At 34.2% G+C, this 20,104-nt stretch overlaps 1 protein-coding gene across 1 annotated transcript in view; it reads right to left on the bottom strand.

Annotated features, from left to right (window-relative positions):
• Window positions 1–20,104, bottom strand: part of ATRN (attractin) — a 222,722-nt gene that overhangs the window by 54,773 nt on the left and 147,845 nt on the right. The window contains exon 26 of the mRNA XM_031943544.1: window positions 6,628–6,689. Coding sequence (XP_031799404.1) covers window positions 6,628–6,689 — 62 coding nt within the window. The remainder of the gene's footprint in view (window positions 1–6,627; window positions 6,690–20,104) is intronic.

The following is a 20,104-nucleotide window of genomic DNA, read 5'->3' as shown; positions in this document are numbered from 1 at the left end:
TCCCTAGGAAATAATTGTCAAGAAAAAGAAAAATTGACTCGGAGAGTAGGATATTCAAAGAACAGTGGACTTATGATTACTTTTTCAAGCAGTATAAGGAAAGAGCTGTATGTCTGATATACCAGACGCTATATTCTGTGTTCAAAGAATATAATTTGCACCAACACTATGAAACTCAACATAAAGATAAATATGATTGTTTGGGTTGGAGAAGTGAGAAAAGATAAAATGTTAAAACTGAAAAATACATTGACAACTCAGCAAAATACTTTTGTGAAGCAGAAGCAGCTAAATATTTCATCACTGTGAGCAAATTTTCAAGTTGCCAAACTAATAGCATACACTGGCAGACCATTTGTGGAGGGAGAATTTGTTAAAGAATGCCTTCTTTTTGTTGCCAAAGAGATGTGTCCAGAGAAGGCCAATTTATTTAGTACAGTGAGTCTTTCAGGACCTACAATTACATGAGGATTGAAGAAATGGGAGACAATCTGCATCAGCTTTTGCAAAACTCCATTAAAAAATTTCATATTTTTCCTTGGCACTCGACGAAAGCAATGATATTCGTGATTCTGCACAACTTCTAAATTTTATTTGTGGGACGAATGATTATTTTGGAGTCATAGAAGAGCTTGCTGCGCTGCAAAGCGTCAAAGGAACAATTACAAGAGAGGATACCTATGAAAAGGCTTGCCAAAGTATGAATGGCTTGGAGCTGGACTGGGCTAAACTAGCCAGTGTGACAACTGATGGTGCTCCTAGCATGGTGGGGTCTAAGAAAGGAGTAATTAATCGCATTAACCAAGAGATGGACAAACATAACCATTCTCATCCAATAGCCATACACTGCCTCATCCACCAACAAGTGCTGTGTAGTAAATCACTGAAGTGGGACTCTGTTATGAAAATTGTGGTATCTTGTGTTAACGTCATTAGAGCTAATGTACTAAATCACAGACAATCTCAGGAATTTCTGTCTGAGCTAAATGTTGAGTATGAAGTTCTGTACCACACAGAAGTCCATTTGCTGAGTCGAGGGAGAGTTTTAAAACGTTTCTATGACTTACTTCCACAGATTACAATTTTTCTGCTTTCAAAAAACAAAGAAGTGCCAGAGCTCAATGATGCAGAATGGAAATGGCACCTTCCCTTTCTGACAGATGTAACAGAGCTACTCAACAATTTCAATATGCAGCTTCAAGGAAAGGGGAAGCTCATCTGTGGTATGCAATCACATGTCAAAGATTTGAAGTAAAATTAGGCCTCCTCATCAAACAAGTGAAGGAGGAAAACTTCTGCCATCTCCCCACAACTCAAAATCTGTTAGCGGAAAAACTGCTGATTGCATTCCCAAATAAAACATGAGGATTCACTGGAAAAATTGCAAAAGGAGTTCCAATTTAGATTTAAAGAGCTTCATCTCCATGAACAGGACATACAGCTTTTCTGTAACCCATTTTCTATTGACATTGAAAATGTGGATACAATTTATCAAATGGAACTAGCTGAACTGCAGAATTGTGACTCTTTGAAAGACGCATTCAAGTCAAGTAGCCTTCATAATTTCTATGCATCTCTCCCCTCTGAGATACATCCTCATCTCAGGAACCATGCATTCAAAATGGCAACCATCTTTGGCAGCACTTATGCCTGTGAACAGACTTTTTCTAGAATGAAACATTTGAAATCTCCAACCAGATCAAGACTAAAGGATACACACTTGCATCACTTGTTATGAATAGCAGTGACAAATATGGAACCCGACCCATAGTTCCCATTGAAATACTGGTAAGTTTGTTGATTTAACTTTACTTCATTTTAAATATTGTATTTGTTCCTGTTTTGTTTCTTCACTTCAAAATAAGATATATGCAGTGTGCATAGGAATTTGTTCATAGTTTTTGTTTTTACTATAGTCCGGCCTTCCAACAGTCTGAGGGACAGTGGACTGGCCTTCTATTTAAAAAGTTTGAGGACCCCTGATCTAGATCAAAACAATATTTGCAGGTACTTAGAGGTGGCTTTTTCCTTTTCACAGCTAGAAATTTCATTTTGAAAGCTTAGTTCTTTAAGGCAGATATTTTATAGCACATTTCATGGGAACTAAGGCTCAAAAATGTTTTGTGACTTGACTAAGGTCATAAAAGCTAATTAGAGACAAGATATAACCAGGATTAAAACCCAGAACTCCTGAGTTCTAGTCCAGGACTTTTTCTATTAAGCTTTTTCTTTGTTGTTCTTTATGTTGTCTGAATGAGCAGGGAAATGGTGCCAAGGTATTTGTAGAAGAAAAGGAAATAAGAAGGGTCTAAATAATCAAGTGTTGATTTAAGCTTTGGTTTGTGGTCTTTTAAAACTATGTGTGAGATATGGTTTTACTCAGACCAGTTCTAGTGACTATGCCTTATTGGCAAAATATCAGCATTCGGAGGAACACATACACAAACACTTAAATGATTAAATGACTTATTTCCTTTGATAGTATTTACTAAACTTGGGGAGAGGGAACAGAATACAATATGAAGTTCTTTTATAACTCAATCCAAAGCAATCATTTTGGGGTTACTCATTGAAAAATAGATCTCCTAATTGCCTCAAACAATTCCAGATATCAAGCAAAATTCTGTCTTCTCTCATACCCCTCACCCTTTCCAGTTGAAAAGAAAAGAAAAATAAAACCCCTGTTATAAAAATGTATAACAAATCTCCACACTAGTCATGTCCCAAAGGAAATATCTATAACTATATTACATGTAGACACATAATAAACAAATATATAAAAAATGTAAAAAACCACACAAATATAAATGCACATCCACACATATCTTAATACTGAAAGCTAAGCAATGTATAATCAATCTTGTTCCAATCAGAGGGATCTGAGTTCTCTGAGGAGGAAGCAGCTGCTCATTCTTCATGGAATGATAGTGTGAATTCACAGGTGCCATCACATTAATTCATCCATAAAGGATTTCCTAACTTTCCTTTCTCTTCCCTCTACAATGTTAACATATTCCTCTTCCCCTTTTTTCCTATTCTTCTAAAATCAAGAAGATATAAGAGAACCACTCTCAGGCCCTTTAACTAATTAGACTCCTATGACCACTAATACAGTTCATAAGAGCACAGGTATCATCTCCTCATATCAGAAGGTAATTTATACTTGTTTGATCCTTTTATGATTATGTTTATTTTTTTCTGTTTATTTTAACTTTGAGCTTGACTTTCAAAGTTTCACCAGGAATACTTGGAAGTGCTCTAATTCATTAAAGATCCATTCTCCCTACCCACCCACTTTCCGATTATACTCAGTTTTTCTGGGAAGTTTTTCTTGGTTATAAGTTCACATACTCTGCCATATAAGATATATTCCAAGATCTCAGACCCTTCAAAGAGGTTGATACTATGTCCTGTGTGATCTTGACTGTCACTTTTTGGTACCTGAATTTTTCTTTCTAGTTAATTGCAGTATTTTTTTTTTCTTTGACCTGTGAGCTCTAATTTTGGCTAAGATTTCTTTGGAATTTTCATTTGGGACTTCTAAGAGAACTGGAGAATTTTCTTTTAATGATTTCTTGAAACAGGATGCTTATTTTGGTTATGGCATTCAGATAGTTCAATGATTCTTGAATTTTTTCTCACTGATCTGTTTTCTAAGCCATTTGCTTTTGCTATATATTTTTTTCTTCTTCAGTCTTTTGATTTTGTTTATAGGTTCTTAAGATTTCTAGGTTGGACTACTAGATTTCCATGCTTTCATTCCTTTATTTTCTCTCTATTCTTTCTCCATTTTTAATTTTGTAAGAATAATCTTTCTTATAGATTTTTGTCTTTGCGTTATTCATGTTTTTTATCTATAAACAAATCTTAACTAATTCACTACTGTGTATCTAAGAAAATTCAAATTCCTTTGCTTGTTTTTCAAGACCCTCTAGAACTTAATACCATTCTACTTTTTGATATCAGATAAATATCTGATATCAAAAATATTGTTCTGCTCCATTCAAACCGGACTGTTTCTATACTTCCACTGAAAATATTCTGGGTTTTTCTCTCTCTATGAATTTACTCATGTTATTCCCTATACATAGAATATTCTCTACTTGCCTATTCAATTCCCATCTTTGAAAACTGAACTCAAAGGTCACATCTTCCATGAGGTATTTCCTGATAACCTCACAATATTAACTTCTTTCTTTCCCACCCAAATTTAACATAAAACTTTATTTTGCTCACTCTCTAACGCATTTGTCAAATAAAAATTTATGTTAAAGTTAAAAGGATGGTCATAGAGTGATGAATTTTTCAGCCTTGTCATTTTTTAAAGACCACTTCCTAAGCTGTCAAAACCTCTTGGAAATGTAGGATTTAAGTAGCCACTTACATTTAGGAAAACACAGATATTTTAAAGACCAGTCCTTATAGTGTATCTAAATTTATCTCTATGACTTCTACCTACTGATCTCTAAGGCCACTGACCTTCTGAGATTAAGCCTAACAAGTTCACACATTATCTATGCTTTTTTATCCCTTGTAAGGTCCAGGAGGGTAAGAACTGCATATTATCTAAATTTTGCATCTTTATCATGACACATAACATGATGTGTAGCACATACTAATTTCTTAATAAATATTTATTGACTGAATGAAGTCCTAATTCTGGTATTCTAGCTTAACTGAAACTTTTAGTACATACACAGTTACAAAATTTCAAAAGAAAGTAGGATAATGTTTAACATATATTGGATTATATGTCATCGAGGGGAGGGAGTGGGGGGAAAGGGAGGAAATTGGAACAGAAGCTTTTTCAAGGGTCAGTGCTGAAAAATTACCCATGCATATGTTTTGTAAATAAAAAGCTTCAATAAATTTTTTTTTTTAAAGTAGGATACGGATAAGAACTTGGGTTGATGGGAAGAAAGAGAAAGAGGGACAGCTAACAAATTAGAGTGCAAAGTACTTGTACAGGGAAGAAAAACAAGGGACTAAAAATGGAGAATGCTCAGTCAGAATAGAAGGGAGGTCAAAATGATTTAAGAAGCATGCTTTAAGTTTAGAGTAGTGCTTTTCCACTTTGGCAAAAATTCAATGTCTTAAAGTCGGTATATAAGAAGGTACAATGCTACACAAACAATAAACAATTAAACTATCTTTTGGATATGGAACTATAAACTACTACACCAATTATGCTTAAGTAAAAGGCTTTAATGAATTTAAGGGAGAAAGTAATAGGCATTTATATGGTACCTATTGTGTGTCAGGCACCGTGCTGAGCACTTTACAAATATATGATCCTCACAACAATCTGGAGATATGGATACGGTTATTATCTCCATTTCTGAGATGAGGAAACTAAAGCAATCATGTTAGATGAGTTGACCAGGGTCAGATAGCTAGTTAAAGAATCCTAGATTGGATCTGAATTTAGGTCTTCCTAATTTCAGGTCCAATTCTTATCTACTGTGTTGCCTAGATGCCAACTAAAAAAATTTAGATTACAAAAGGAACTATACCATCTGCTGACAAAGAAGTAGTCAAGGAAAGAAAGAGCAAACTGAATTGTACTAATTTTTTCTTGGAGTTCAGGTAGTGAGAATATTCGATACTCCTTCCAACTCAAAACTTGTTACTGAGGTTTGATTTCTCTGCCCAAACTTCTGTCCCATTCATTGGGCATCTTTAGAGGAAGTAAAGTTCTGAATAAACTCCCAAAGCTATCTAATCCAGGAAAATAATTTCTCTTTTGATAGTCTAACAATCATTCAAATAGCCTTAGATCTTCAGAAAGTGTAAGTAGGAATTTTCATGTGACTCATTTTGTATGAATTTTAATGTATTTTATTTATGAGTAAACACATACCCAATACACATATAAAGAAATATATACATATATACACAAAAAAATACACATACATAAGTAAAAAGAGAATAAAAAGGCTTTCAGTGTCAGGGTCTCTTAGTCTTACAATGAGCTTCCCTGACTATGCTTGACTTTTGTTGTTTTTCTTAGAATTCAGTAAACTAAAACCCCATCTGTGGTCACATGAAGTAGTATAACATTTGGTGACAAGAAAGTGAGATCTATGAACTACTAAACAATTACAAGCCTAGTAATGGAGAATGAAGAGAAGTTGCTGATAGTTAGAAAACTGATTTCTCTGAATTAGAGAAACTGCAAATGTTCTCAGATTTTGCATTTTAAAGATCACCTTGAAATATATGCACATTTATGTTATTAAAAGTGGGAATACTTTCCCTTCAACTGAAGAAATATCCTAATCATTCAAAATTTAGAGCAGGTGGACTCATTCAAGTTATGAAAAAGTGAGACACAAACAAAATTTTGAAGGGTATCTTCAAGGAAGTTATTCACATTCCAAAAAGCTTCTTCCCTTTATAAAGGAGAGCAAGCATTTTCCAAATTGGACTGGGTTTATTTTTGTCTCTTTTAAATCCCAGCTCAAAACATCCAATTCTCCAAGAACATACCTACTCTATACATTAAGAACCACCTGCCATGGAAAAAAGGGTAATTATTCTTTTCTTAATTAAAATCATTCTGTTTAAGAACCCCAATTGCCTAACATCCAAACAGCAGAATATTTTAGTATTCAGAAATACAAGTACCTGAAAAAGGTCACAAAGAACTGGACCAGGTCCATAAAGTTGCTGTGCTGAGAGAATGCAATCTGCAAAGAAAAAACAATAGGGTCAGCTCAGTATTACCATTCTTACTCACCTCCAAATAGAAACAAACTAACATCAAAATTGAAGAAAGCATGTTTTTAGGGAAAAAATGAATTAATGTTTCAAAAGTTTTGGTTTTTAATTCTATTTAGCTGCTACCCCAAAAGACTGCCTTTTGTTCTAAGCCTGCAACACAACCTACTATATATATATATAGCTCGTACAAACCCCATTATAAAATCTAAACCCCTCAATGTGGTATTTTCAAGGATCTATAGATAAAGGATTCCCTCATAACAAATTTCTTCTGACTCTCATACTCAGACCTACATCCAAAAGAATCCAATACCTCCTCAATGAAATATATTTAATGCTGATTTTGTACCTTTACACATATCCTATTATTCCCTTTGGTCAGACTTTAATGCTTCAATTTCCCCCACTCCCCAGAAGTCCCCATCATGTTTCTACCACTAACAGTTCATATGTTTTCCTAGTTTCTCCAAATGCCAGTTCAGTATTCCTTTTTCAGGAAGCCTCTTTTGATCACTCTCTTTGACTCTAGGCATTCCTGTAACCTAGAGACTTAGATAAGCAGTTACTATCAACAGATCTAGTTTCTTGAAATAGTGATATGAGAAACTGTCAATTTTGTAAATTGACAAAAATTGTTAACATTTACATATTATGAAAGCTATGCAAGAAACAAAAACACATATTTTGTCTAACAGCTACTTTCCTTCTTAGTCTTAATCTTAGATCATTGTTTCTAAAAGCAGAATAACATGGATTCCAGCCTTAATGCTACTTTTTAACTATAAGATTTTGGATAAATTACTTCTGTAGAGGTATAGTAGAATATGGTGATATAGTATATAATGGTATAGAAGAATAAATACTGGATTTTAAATCAGAGAATTTAGTTTCACATTTTAACTTTACTCTTACTCTACCTATATAAACTTCAGCAAGTTTCTTTTGGATTAAAGTTTCAGCTTGTGTATAATGAAGATGGATTAAGATAATCCCTAAGAATTCTTCCTGGTATGACATTTTATAATATTCTAGATCAGCAAGATAGTCTGGGATGTGACTGAAGCAGGAACTCCCTGAATCATGTTGTGGAAACTGGAAAATAAGAGATGCCCTAGCCAAACTCCTGTCATCTAATTTGGGAAAATAGAGGCCCAGGGAAGGGGAAGTGATTTAAGGTTACAAAGTAAGATTCTTGGCTAAGCTGTTTCTAGAACCAAGGTTCTTGAATGAGACCAGAGTTTTTCCCATTATATGACACCTTAATGAAATAGCTCTCAGTGAGATATTATTAAATTCTACTTATGTCTCTCAATCAACCCTAAAGGACAAAAGTACTATTGACAGCAGAGCTATGCCATTTGTTTTAAATAAAACACACACACACACACACACACACACACATTCATACCATCAAAATAAACCAACCAAAATTAAAACAAAAACAATTAGATCTGAGCATCTTCCAAAACCAGATCCTCTCTTGTAAAGTGTTGATATGTTCCCCTTTAACCATCTCTTTCCATTTTAACTTTTTTATTATTGGCATTGGCAGAAGTTGTTCACTGATTTCATTAGGTCATCTTCTCCCTTCCTACATTCCATAAGGCAATCTCAATCCTAGCACATACTCTCTTATCTCTGCTTAAATCCTTCTTTTTCTTAAAATTCAACTCAGCTGTCACTTTCTCCATGAACTTTCCCTAATTCCTAAAGCTAAAAGTGAGTTAGGGTTAGGTTTTATTCACTCTAGATTTTTTTTTTTTAGTACATTACAACAAAAGAAACCCATTTTGCCCTTATCAGAGCTAAACATATGCCACATTTATTGTGGGAACATTATATATCCTTACTTGATTGTAAACTTGGTCACAGCTGAGAAGAATTTTCTGCAACTTTGTGTACTTGCCACAATGCCCTATGTGTAGCAAGCTTTTAATTAATAGTTATTGAATTGAACTGAATAGGGCACATGAGAAATTTGTAAGATAGTAGCAACAGGAATAGAAAAGGGAGTGATGGAAAAGAGATTGAATAGAGAAGGAATGATCAGGAACTGGCAGTTGATACAATGTAGAGTGAATGAGGTAGAAAGGTAGGATTCCTTCTCCTCCCCCTTCCTTATTATTTCCATATTAGTCATATTGTAAAAGAAGAAACAGTTTGCAAAAGCTAACAAAAAATAAAAATAAAGAAAGTGAAAGTATATGTTTTGATCTGCCTTCAGACTCCATCATGTTCCATCATGAATTTTTTGGAATTGCCTTGAATCATTGTATTGCTGAGAAGAGCCAAGTCAACCATAGTCGATGATATAGTTGCAGAATTTTCTCTTAATTCTGCTCACTTCACTAGCATCAGTTCATGTTAAGTCTTTCAAAGTTTTTCTGAAATGTTTGCTCATCATTTTTTAATAGCACAATACATTCATGTACCACAACTTATTCAGTCATGCCTCACTTAATGGGCATCTCCTCAATTTCCTTTTTTTGCTACCATAAAAAGAACTGTTACAACTATCTTCCCCCACCCCTTTACATGGTATCTTTGGGATATAGACCTAATGTAGTGATATTGCTGGATCAAAGGGTATGCATAATTTGACAGCAATTTGGGCAGTTCCAAATTACTCTCCAGAATGGTTGTATCAGTTCCTGATTCCCCAAAAAATGCATTAGTCTCCTAATTTTCACACATCTCTTCTCCAAGGAGATGTCATATTAATCTGTTACATTAATCAATCTGATAGGTATAAGAAAACACCTTAGAGTTGTTTTAATTTTCACTTTTTCTAATCGGGAATTTAGGGCATTTTTTTCAAATGGCCATAAGAAGGATAGGTTTTAGAGAAAGATTATGAGTTTGATTTTGAACATCTTTCCCTTTCTCCTTTACAGTATTCTTATGGATAACTTTATACACACACACACACAACCCCTTTTTAACATGTTTTCCAACATCACAGAATACTTCAAATTCTAATGTTTCTGTGTGTGGCACTGAGAGGCTGGTGAAGGTTTTTTTTTTTTTTTTCATGGGGGGACATGGGAAGGTTGATAATAGTTTATTTCTTAGGTCACTTTGTCTTTTGAAAAGTTAACAATGGATCAAATAATTATGACACAGAATTTCAAAAGGACTACTTACTAGGAAATATTAACAGTTAATAACACTGGGTCTTATTTCACAGCAAATGTATATCTAACTAGTGTACTCAAATTATATGTAGTAGAAACCTAAAATCTAATAGAACAGAAAGGAGAAAGATCATTAAAAGCAGAATATAATATAAAACAGAAAAAATCATTAGCTTTTCTGTAAATTTCTAATAAAAGCTGTCAGAGAAGACAGAGAAAGAAACTCCATTCAGAATAACTAAAAAAAAGCACACTAAAAATCTGGGAGTCAAATTATAAGGATATACGAAGGACTTACACAAACTATAATTATAACTTTTTCACAAAATAAATATGAAAATAAATAATTGCAGATATAATCTTTTGTTCATCCTTGGACTATACTAATATAATAAAAAAGATATTACCAAAGTAAACTTATAGATTTAGTGCCTTATTAAATTATCAAGGAGTGACTTCTTTATAGAACTAGACAAAATAATAAGAAAATGCATACATAGGAATAAAAGAACTCTAACTGAAAATGATGAAAAAAAAATGATGAAAAAAAATAAAAGAACGTAAGAAAGAAGGGAACCTCACATTGCCTCGTCTCAAACTATACAACAAAGCAATATTAAACAAACTATAGCATAATGATTTAAAAATAGCAAAGTTGATAAATGGAAAAGGCTAGATAAGACAGACCCAGAAATAATCAAACATGGTAGCCACATGATCAATAAATTCAAATCAACTATGAGACTGAGGGTTTCATAAGTCAATGATTCTTAAAGTGTGGTCTGAGGACCTCTGGGTCCCTAAGATCCATTCAGAGGATCCATGAAGTCAAAAACATTTTCATAATAATATTCAGACATTTCTTAGTAAAATATTCCATGTCCTCCTAATTGCATATCTAAATGAAGCCAGATTTTCTTCAAATACTTCAACCAAAATAATACATTACAACAAAACAACCAAAAAATGAGAATACAGATGTCTTCTATAAAGCCAGATCATGAGAAAAATTACAAAACAATGTCTGTCATTCTTCTCACTTTTTGTCTTGGAAAATTTTTTCATAATAATATGTAATCTATGTTAACATGAAATAAGTTTATTATTATTTGTTAATGAATTAATAAATGTTTTTCAGAACTTTTCAATTTAAATTCCTAATATTAATAGAGATAACCCACATAAACAAACTTTGAGGTTCTCAATAATTTTTTAAGAATGTAAAGGGATCCCGAAACTGAGAAATTTGATAATTTCTGTTCTAAGTAAAAAATTGCTAGGAAAACTAGAAAGTAGTTTAGCAGATATGAAGTTTAGACCAACATTTTATATAATACACCACAAAAAAGCTTCAAATGGGCATATGATCTCAATATAAGTTACAAGATAACTTTTTTTTTAAATAGAGGAGAAAGTGAAAGAAATACCTTGTAGAACAGATATGAGAATTCTTAATTAAACAGGATAAATGTGATTACATAAGTTAAAATATATAACTTTAATTACATAAAATTGAAAATGTTTGCACAAACAATATCAAAGTACCTAGATAGAATAAGTGAAATCACTAACTGAAAGAAATCTCTATAAAAGTACTTATGGGATGGTAGGAGTCAGTGAGAAGCAACAGTGATGTAAAAAAAAAAAAAAAAAGAAAAATAATTAATCTAACATTTAAACAGAAACCCCACAGCTAAAACATCAACCACAACTACTTCTCAGACTCCAGTAAAGGCATTCCAAAACAGTCCAGGAACTGAAGTACTGCTTTGAGGAAAAACCTGCTTCCATCTTGGCCCCTCCCAGCCACAGGACAGGGGACAAATATTCAGAAGAAGCCTTTTCACCCCACCAGCACAAACACTAATTGTCACCAAACCACTATTAGATAAGTCCAAGTGCCTCAATTATAATAGCATCCCCTATATAGAGCTTTCCCAAAGACCACTAGTCTTTCTTTTAATGTAGCTTGTCTCAGCCATCTTCCAGAAGAGCAAACCCAGTGGAGAAGGGTTTACCTTCTTTATCACTGACCAATGATCACCAATGGGAAACACTTGCCAGCTTAGCTGAAATAATAAGAAATTGGGAGTCAAGATGGCAGAGTTAAGGCAGGAACTCACCCAAACTTAAACTGCTCCAAATTCCTTTAAATAATAACTCTAAGCAAATTTCAGAGCATAAGAACACTCAAAAAGATGGAGTAGAACATTTTCCAGCTGAAGGCAACTTAGAAGCAGAAAAGGTCTGTAACATCCGGGTGGGAGTCCAGCATGCAGTCCCACCAACACAGCCCTAAAATGGGCCCCCATTCTGGCTCCAGCATCAGTGAGCAGCAATGCTGGAGGCTTCCAGACCTCTCAGCCCAGAGACACCAAAGAGGACTTGGAAAGTTAGCAGAGAACGTCTGTGGAAGCAGGGTGGTTGCCCAGACCTCTTGGCCTAGGGATACCAGGGAGGACTGGGGAGGTCAGCAGAGAGAATCTATGGAACGGGGTGAGAGTTCAGAGTGCAGTTCCAGGCCATGTCAGCATAGCCCCAGGCCCAGCCCCAACCTCGGCCTCTAGAGTCATTAAAACAGTTAAGTTGCTTTAGCACACTAGATCTTTCAGCTACAGTGGGGTGAGGACACTCCTAACAGTTCCAGGGCAAAAAAATGTTCTTGGGATTAGATCCCTGGAAGAATCTCTGAAAACAGCTACACAAAACCCCTGAAGTTTGGGACAGCGTACCCTCCACCATGGAAACAGAGCTCTACTTTAACAAAGAGTTAAAAGCCCAAGTAATAGGTTAGGAAAATGAACAGACCAACAGAAAAAGTTTTTGACCATTGAAGGTTATTATGGTGACAAGGAAGATCAAAACACACACTCAGAAGATGATAACAAAATCAAAGCTCCTACATCCAAATCCTCCAAGAAAAATAAGAATTGGACTCAGGCCACGGAAGAGCTCAAAAGGGAATTTGAAAATCAAGTAACAGAGATAAAAAAAAAAATTAGGAAAAGAATTGAGATCGGCGCAAAAGGAAATACAAATAACTGTTGGAATAGGAAATAGGAATATTTGGAATAGGAATAGGAATATTTGGAATAGGAATAGGAATAGGAAAAAACTGCTTAAAAGGCAAGCAAAATTGGTCAATTGGGAAAGGAGGTACAAAAGCTCACTGAAGAAAATAAATTCTCAAAAATTAGAATTGAGCAAATGAAAGCTAATGACTTTATGAGAAATCAAGATACAATAAAACAAAACCAAAAAAATAGAAAAAAATGTGAAATATCTCACTGGAAAAACAACTGGCCTATAAAATATATTTAGGAGAGAGAATTAAAAAATTATTGATTTACCTGAAAGTAATCTTCAAAAAAAGATCTTTCAAGAAATTATCAAGAAAAATGTCCTGATATTCTAGAACTAGAGGATAAAGTAGAAAATGAAAGAATTAAATAGCAAAACATCTTGAGAGAAAGAGGCAGAAGCATACACCAGATGAGTTAAACCACCTTCTTTGGAATTCAATGGAGACAGCCTATGGTGCAGAGCCTCCTACCCTTGGAATTCTAGGTAGGCAATGCTGCTTCAAGCTTAGTTTCCAGAGTTATTATGAAGAATAGAAAGTACCACTTACACATCCCCAATAAACCTCAACCAACTATCAGTGATGATCAAGTAAGCCCAAGAGACTCAGAAATAGTAGTACCCAACCCTAACCCTCCTCCTTAGGGTCATCAATTCTGCTACCAGTCCAGATTCCATTAGTCATCTTTGAGGAAGACAAATTTTATGGAGATGTGACTTTTTCAATTCCTTTGCAGGTGATGTAAACTTCTCTTCAGCTATAGCTAACTGACATCCCAAGGGGGAAAAAGTCTTGCCACCAAAGTCCTCAGACTTTCAAATACTTCAACATCAAAGAAAAATATAGTTTTTAATAAAAATAAATGACATTAAAGAAAAATTACCATCTTATCTGATACTATATCCTAAGAACCATGGGGCCTTTCCAGGTAACTTAAAGCAAAAACTTTCTATGTTTTTCCCCTGGGAATGTGAGCTTCTTAAGAGCAGTGTCCTTCCCTTTCTTTTTATGCCTCTAGCACGTAATACAATGCTTTGTACAAAGTTCTTGATAAATAATTTTTTTATTCATTCATTCAATACTCATTAAGATCATTGGACTTTTTGTTTAGGTTTGAGTCCCAGCCCTGTCATTAGCTAATGTGATTGAACAACTCATTTCACCTCTGTTTCCTTTTATAAGAGATGAACACATGCATTATCTCACACGATTATTACAAGTTAAGTGTTTATAAACCTTTTATAATAGGCTGAAAGGCAGCACAATTTCAGGCAGCTTCTACCTGCCCTCCATGCCTGGAAGATTTTCTTTCCTCGTTTCTACCTCCTCCATTGCCATAGCTCCCCTTAAATCCCAACTAAAATCCCATTTTCTACAAGAATCTTTCCCATCCCTTCTTAATTCTGGTATCTCCCACCTTGATCATCTCAAATTTATCCTACTAAAAGTTATTTGTATATATGGCTGTATGCTGATTGTCTCCTCCCATTAGACTGTAAGCTACTTGAGATTAGGGTCAGTTTTTTGACCTTCTTTGTGTTCCTAGTGCTAAATACAATGTCTGGCACATGACATGGTGAGTGGTTAATAAATGTTTAATGACTCACTTGTTTGTAGTGTCACAGATCTGGACTATGGAATTTCCAGTTCAAAGGTACAAAAGACAAATGACCTTTTAAGTCCAATCCTATTCTAAGTCTTCAAGACAAAAGACAAAAGGTCTTCTAAGCACAGAAATAATTTCTGTTAAGCTGCCAATACATTACTGCTACTGTTCAATACATTAACAGCCGTAATAACAATAATCACAATCAAATAGCATGTTCAAATTTTTGTTACCAAAGGAAAACTTTTAAAGTTGACTTGTCTTTTGGTTAAATCTCATCTCACCTAGATTCTCTGAAAAATTTCTCTAAGTTAGCAACCACTCTGAGTTAGTGTTATACAAATATGCACAATGGCATTCATTAATTTTCAAACTTAGCTTTGATTTCTTCATTTAACTGACTCATCAATTTTAGTATCATATTCCATCACAACTATAATTCTCCATGAAGCCATCTGCTTTAAAAGAATCGAATGATATGATTTGGAGGGAGGTTTTCCATCCCAAATGTTATTTTAAAACCCAATAGGCATTCTTGCTACCACACACAGATTTCAACTGGCTAGGAGATGCCAAGATTTAAAATGAATGTGAAAATAATGTGAAACCTAAAATTCATATTTTCCACAGTTCAGATTTTAAAATATTTTAGTTTTAGCTAGCAAACTTCCTGAGAATCCTTAAAAATATCCTTCCTTCTTCAGGCCCTCAAACATGTTGGTGAGCTGTTTCAAGTTATCTTGAATTTGGCAGCCAGGAATACAAAAATCAACAAAGTTTTAGTCTGCTAGCTATTTGTCTAATATGTTTGCTAAATGAGTTCAAGCACTCAGTGACCAGTGTCTTCAAAAGAAAAAAAGATCGACTTTCCAGATAAGACAAAAAAGACAGGCCAGGAGGGGGGGAGTATCAAATTATTGTTAATTAGTATTATTAAATGCTGCTTTACTCACTACTGGCTATGGATATAAAGATGCCAGACAACATTGTCAGTATTCCCGAGGAGTTTCAATCAAATATCTACACATACATATATATAAATAAGTATGACACAAGGAAGAATGTGGAAAAATCAAAGGAAAATTCCAGATTGTTATAGAAAATTTTTAGGAGGAATTAAACACTACATCAGGCATGGCTCTGTGAAAAATGAGGTACCTGAGAAAGATCCTGAAGGCAAAGGATTTCAAGAGGCAAGGATGAAGAGGGACCATAATCTAGAATTAGGATTTAGCCATCACAAAAGCAGAGTAGAAGGAAAGAGTAGGATGACATTAAGGAACAGCAGTAGGATAATTTAATTTAGTCAGAAAAAAGCCCTTGGAGGGGATTAGCATAAAATACAAGTAGGGAGTTAAGTTGAAAGCCAGATTTGGAATGGAGGTGATGGGATCTTACATGTCAGACTAAGTATATATTTTATTCTTTGGGAAATATGTATCTACTTAAAAGAGATTCTGAACTGGGAAGTAACATAGGAAGACCTCTACATTAACACTGTAAAAGTTAGGATTTGTTACAAAGCTATTATAACATTCCAGGAAAATGCCTAAATTAGTATAGACTGCTACCTATGTACAAATAAATTTAAAACAAAGAATATTATAAGAGCAAAGAAGAAATCCAAATAAAGTATTAAGAACAATTCAATAAGAGGTGGATTATTTACAGTTGAGATATTTCTCCTCTCCAATTCTACCATTCCAATTTTTCCCCCTACAAACATGTGTGCACCATAATGAACATATATTAAGAAATTAAAATATGCAAAGGAAAAAAAAGAGGAAGTGAGGTGATTCAGCCTCCAAATCATTGTGATTGCATTCTCCCTTTTGAAGTTCTATATAGAGACTTAGGCTGAGAATTGGAAACCAACTAGAATCTTGGGATTTGAGAACCTTGTTTCTTCTTACAATCAGATGAAAAAGGCAGAATCTAAGCAGCTAATATGAGGCAGAATTAGCTAGCCTTCTACCTCTCAGATATAATGAAGAATAGTGCTAAATTAGGCCACCAGAATGAAATTTATACACAGATAATCAAATTAATTCTTTAGACAAATGATAATATATGTAGTAAGGTCTAAGCATATGCAAAAAAAAAATTGGTCAACAGGAAGGACTGTAACTCTAGTTATAAAAGATATGTGAGGCAGAAATGCACAAAATAAATACTTTTGACACAATTCTATGACTGGTCCAATATTTTAAAGTATCATTAACTCAAAGGGCCATAGTCCTATTATTTGTACAATAGAGTTAAGATGATAGAATATTCCAGTACAGAATTCAAAGAAGCCTGAATTGCACAAAAGAGAATCATATACTATTGTTTTGGATACTACACTGCTCACAAAGAGGACACTTTTATTAATCCAGGTTCAAATTGGAGAGAGTTTTCCCAATATGTATGCAAATTGCATGAAGTGCTAAGGCAGAAAGGATCAAATTAAAGTTGAAATCTTGAATAAGTCTAATAACAATGTTAGGTTTCTAAGTAAGTCAACTATTGTCTCATGGGAAAGACAAAATATGAAGAAAATGGAGCAAGTTCCATAGTACCCTAGTTTATTTGTTGATATCTCAGTAAGAAGATTCAGTTCTTGGCATATTGGGGATTTCCCAGAAGAAACATTTTTTCTTTTCCCTTAAATCCACACATGCTGCCCAGAAAGCTATTAGGCTTCCTGGAATTTTTATTGAGAATTTCAGATATTCCAGCAATAATTTTTAAACACCACAAACCCTGCTAACAACCCTTCTTGCCAAACCCTTTCCAAACTTAAGACTCGTCTTCCAGATGAAGCCTTCCCAGATGAGTTTTTATGTTTTTCTGGAAAATCAAGATTTAGAGTCTTTATTTGTATTCAAATATTCCTTTCTTTATGAATTTTAAGTTTTTCCAGAGCAAAGGCTATAACTATCTATTTGTACACAAAACCATGACCATATTGTGATGACATTAAACAAAAAGAATAAATAAATCTAAAGGCATATTAGTTTAGCACCTACATGCCTTTAGCATAGAAATCTGGAGAATTACTTTTCTAATGGGATGATCTTTTACTAGTTATTTACTAGTTACTAGTTACTACTTATTAATGCTCCCTCTTCCAGTTACCCTGGAAATGAGCAAACCAAGGTCATCTAGATCTATCAATGTAAATCTCTTCTTCTTCCTGGGCCTGTTTTGTTCTAAGTAAAATAAAGGGGTATGGACTAGATCAAAGCTTCTTAAGCTATGGGTTGTGACCCATCTTGTAACTGAATATGGGAATCATGAAATTATGATTTATTGTCAGTGTTTGATTTGTATACCTATTTTATATACATTTATACCTGAAGTTGTGTAAAAATTTCTCAGGTGAAAAGGGTTTGTGAGCAGAAAAAGTTTAAGAAGCCCCAACCAAGATCATCTATTATGTTCTTTTCAATTCTAAAACCTAGGATCCTAGGATCATGGTTCAATTCATAACTACCATTTGGTTGTAACTCTGGCCATTGAGCAAAAGAGAAACCAAATGACTCCCAAAGAAATCAAATTGATGTCCTGAACACTGGAAATCCTAGACTCTAATTACAGTGGAAAGTATACCGGGTTTGGAGTCAGAAAACTAGGAGAGAATCCCAGTTCTCTGGTCTTTGAATCTAGGCAAATTATTTACCTTTTCAGGGTCTCAGTTTTCACATCTGTAAACAGAGGTGGGATTTGGACCACAGTTAAAAAGTTCTTAAATATATTTTTGTGCCTTTTTTCTCTTTGACCATCCCAAAATAATGTTTGTAAATGCATAAAATAAGATATATTCAATTTCAAAAGAAACTAATTGTAGTGAAATAAAAATATAATTTCTCCCCCAACCAAATTCATAAATTCTTTGAAATGTTAAAAGTATAACAGATAAAAGAATTTCTATACTAAATGATTTCTAAGATTCTTTTGCTCTGTAAATATAAGGTCCTATGTACCTAGTAAATTTGGTCAAATGTTAGTTATCTGCAAATGGCAAAAACCCTTAAAAGGGCATTACCCCAAAATAGCTGAAAACAAATATAATTAAAATGAAGTTAAAATTTTTTCCTAACTTGGTCCTCCCCCTACCTTTCCAGTCTTCTTATTTACAACTCATCATCCCCATTACCTCTCTCCTCATTTCTGTCCCCAGCCTCCTTAACTTTTTCTTTTTTTTTCTGAGGCAATTGGGGTTAAGTGGCTTGCCCAGGAGCACATAGCTAGGAAATATTAAGTGAATGAGGCCGGATTTGAACTCAGATCCTCCTGACTTCAGGGCTGGTGCTCTATCCACTGTGCCGTCTAACTACCTCTCCTCAACTTTCAAGTCTAAATCTCACCTTTTACAATAAGTTTTGGCAATCCCTCTTAATTCTAAGGTCTTCTTCCTGCCATTTATAACTTGTTTGTATGTAATTTGTACTTTGTCTCCCCTACTGGACTACAAGCTCCAGGGACTTGGGACTGGAGAACAGGGACTGTCTTGTGCCTTTCTTTGTACCCTCTGTAGGCAGCCCAGTGCCAAGCACATGGTAGGCTCTTAATAAATTTTTACTGACTGAATGAAAAAAATACAGAGGAAAAATGGAACAATAAAATTAAAAAAGGCATGTTACTGAATTAACATATAGGAAAATTAACATACAGAGGTTATTTATAAAACTAAAGAAAATATTCAACTTTCTAAAAGCCCTCATTGTTTATTTCCCTCTCAATCCTGAAATTACTTTTATTAGTTTATTTGTAATCACTGTTTCCTCCCTGAAGAATGAATTTCTTGAGTAAAAGGGGATAGTTTCAGTTTTTATCTTTATAACTCCAGCACCTCATACATAGCAAACTCTAAATAAATCTTTGTCACATTAAAGTTATCTGCAAAGGTAAATTTTAAAAAAAGGAAAAATAAAAATAAAAATGATATCTTTAGTCATCCTTTTAGACACGATTTTTTGACTTAAATATATATTCTATATAGCACTTTAAAGTTTACAAAGTATTTTACAAATACAATCTGGTTATATTTATAACCCCGAGAGCTAAATACCATGATAGTCCATTTTACAGGAGAGAAAACTGAAACAAAGCTTATTTGTATATAGTAACCTGCCCAGAAGTCACACTGCCAGCAAGAGCCTGAAGCCATATTTGAGCTCAGGTCTTCTTGATTCCACATCTGGAACTCTGGCAACTGAGCTACCTAGCTTCTTTCTAAATAAGGAAAAAAAAAATTCCCTAAATACATAAAAATAAATTCTCTCTTATTTTAAGGGGCCTTACTGTTCTAAGAAATAATTATAATTTAAATAGAGAAGAAAATAGGACTATATTAGTTCAAGAACAACTATACTGTAGAGAATTAGGAAATTTCTCAAGGTCCTTAACTGAGGAAGATCTACAATGTCTGGAGAAAGCAATGACCCACATCACAGCCTACATTAAGAGGAATGCCCTACTATCGTGAAGAGAAAGTCCCTTAGCTCCCCAGAAGAACACTGGAGAGAAGAGACAGTTAAGAAGGTCACAAAAGGTCAGAGTCTCCTTAAACAT

Source organism: Sarcophilus harrisii, chromosome 6 (assembly GCF_902635505.1).
Source record: "Sarcophilus harrisii chromosome 6, mSarHar1.11, whole genome shotgun sequence".
NCBI classification, from domain to species: domain Eukaryota; kingdom Metazoa; phylum Chordata; class Mammalia; order Dasyuromorphia; family Dasyuridae; genus Sarcophilus; species Sarcophilus harrisii.
This window is presented reverse-complemented; position numbering and strand designations above follow the sequence as displayed.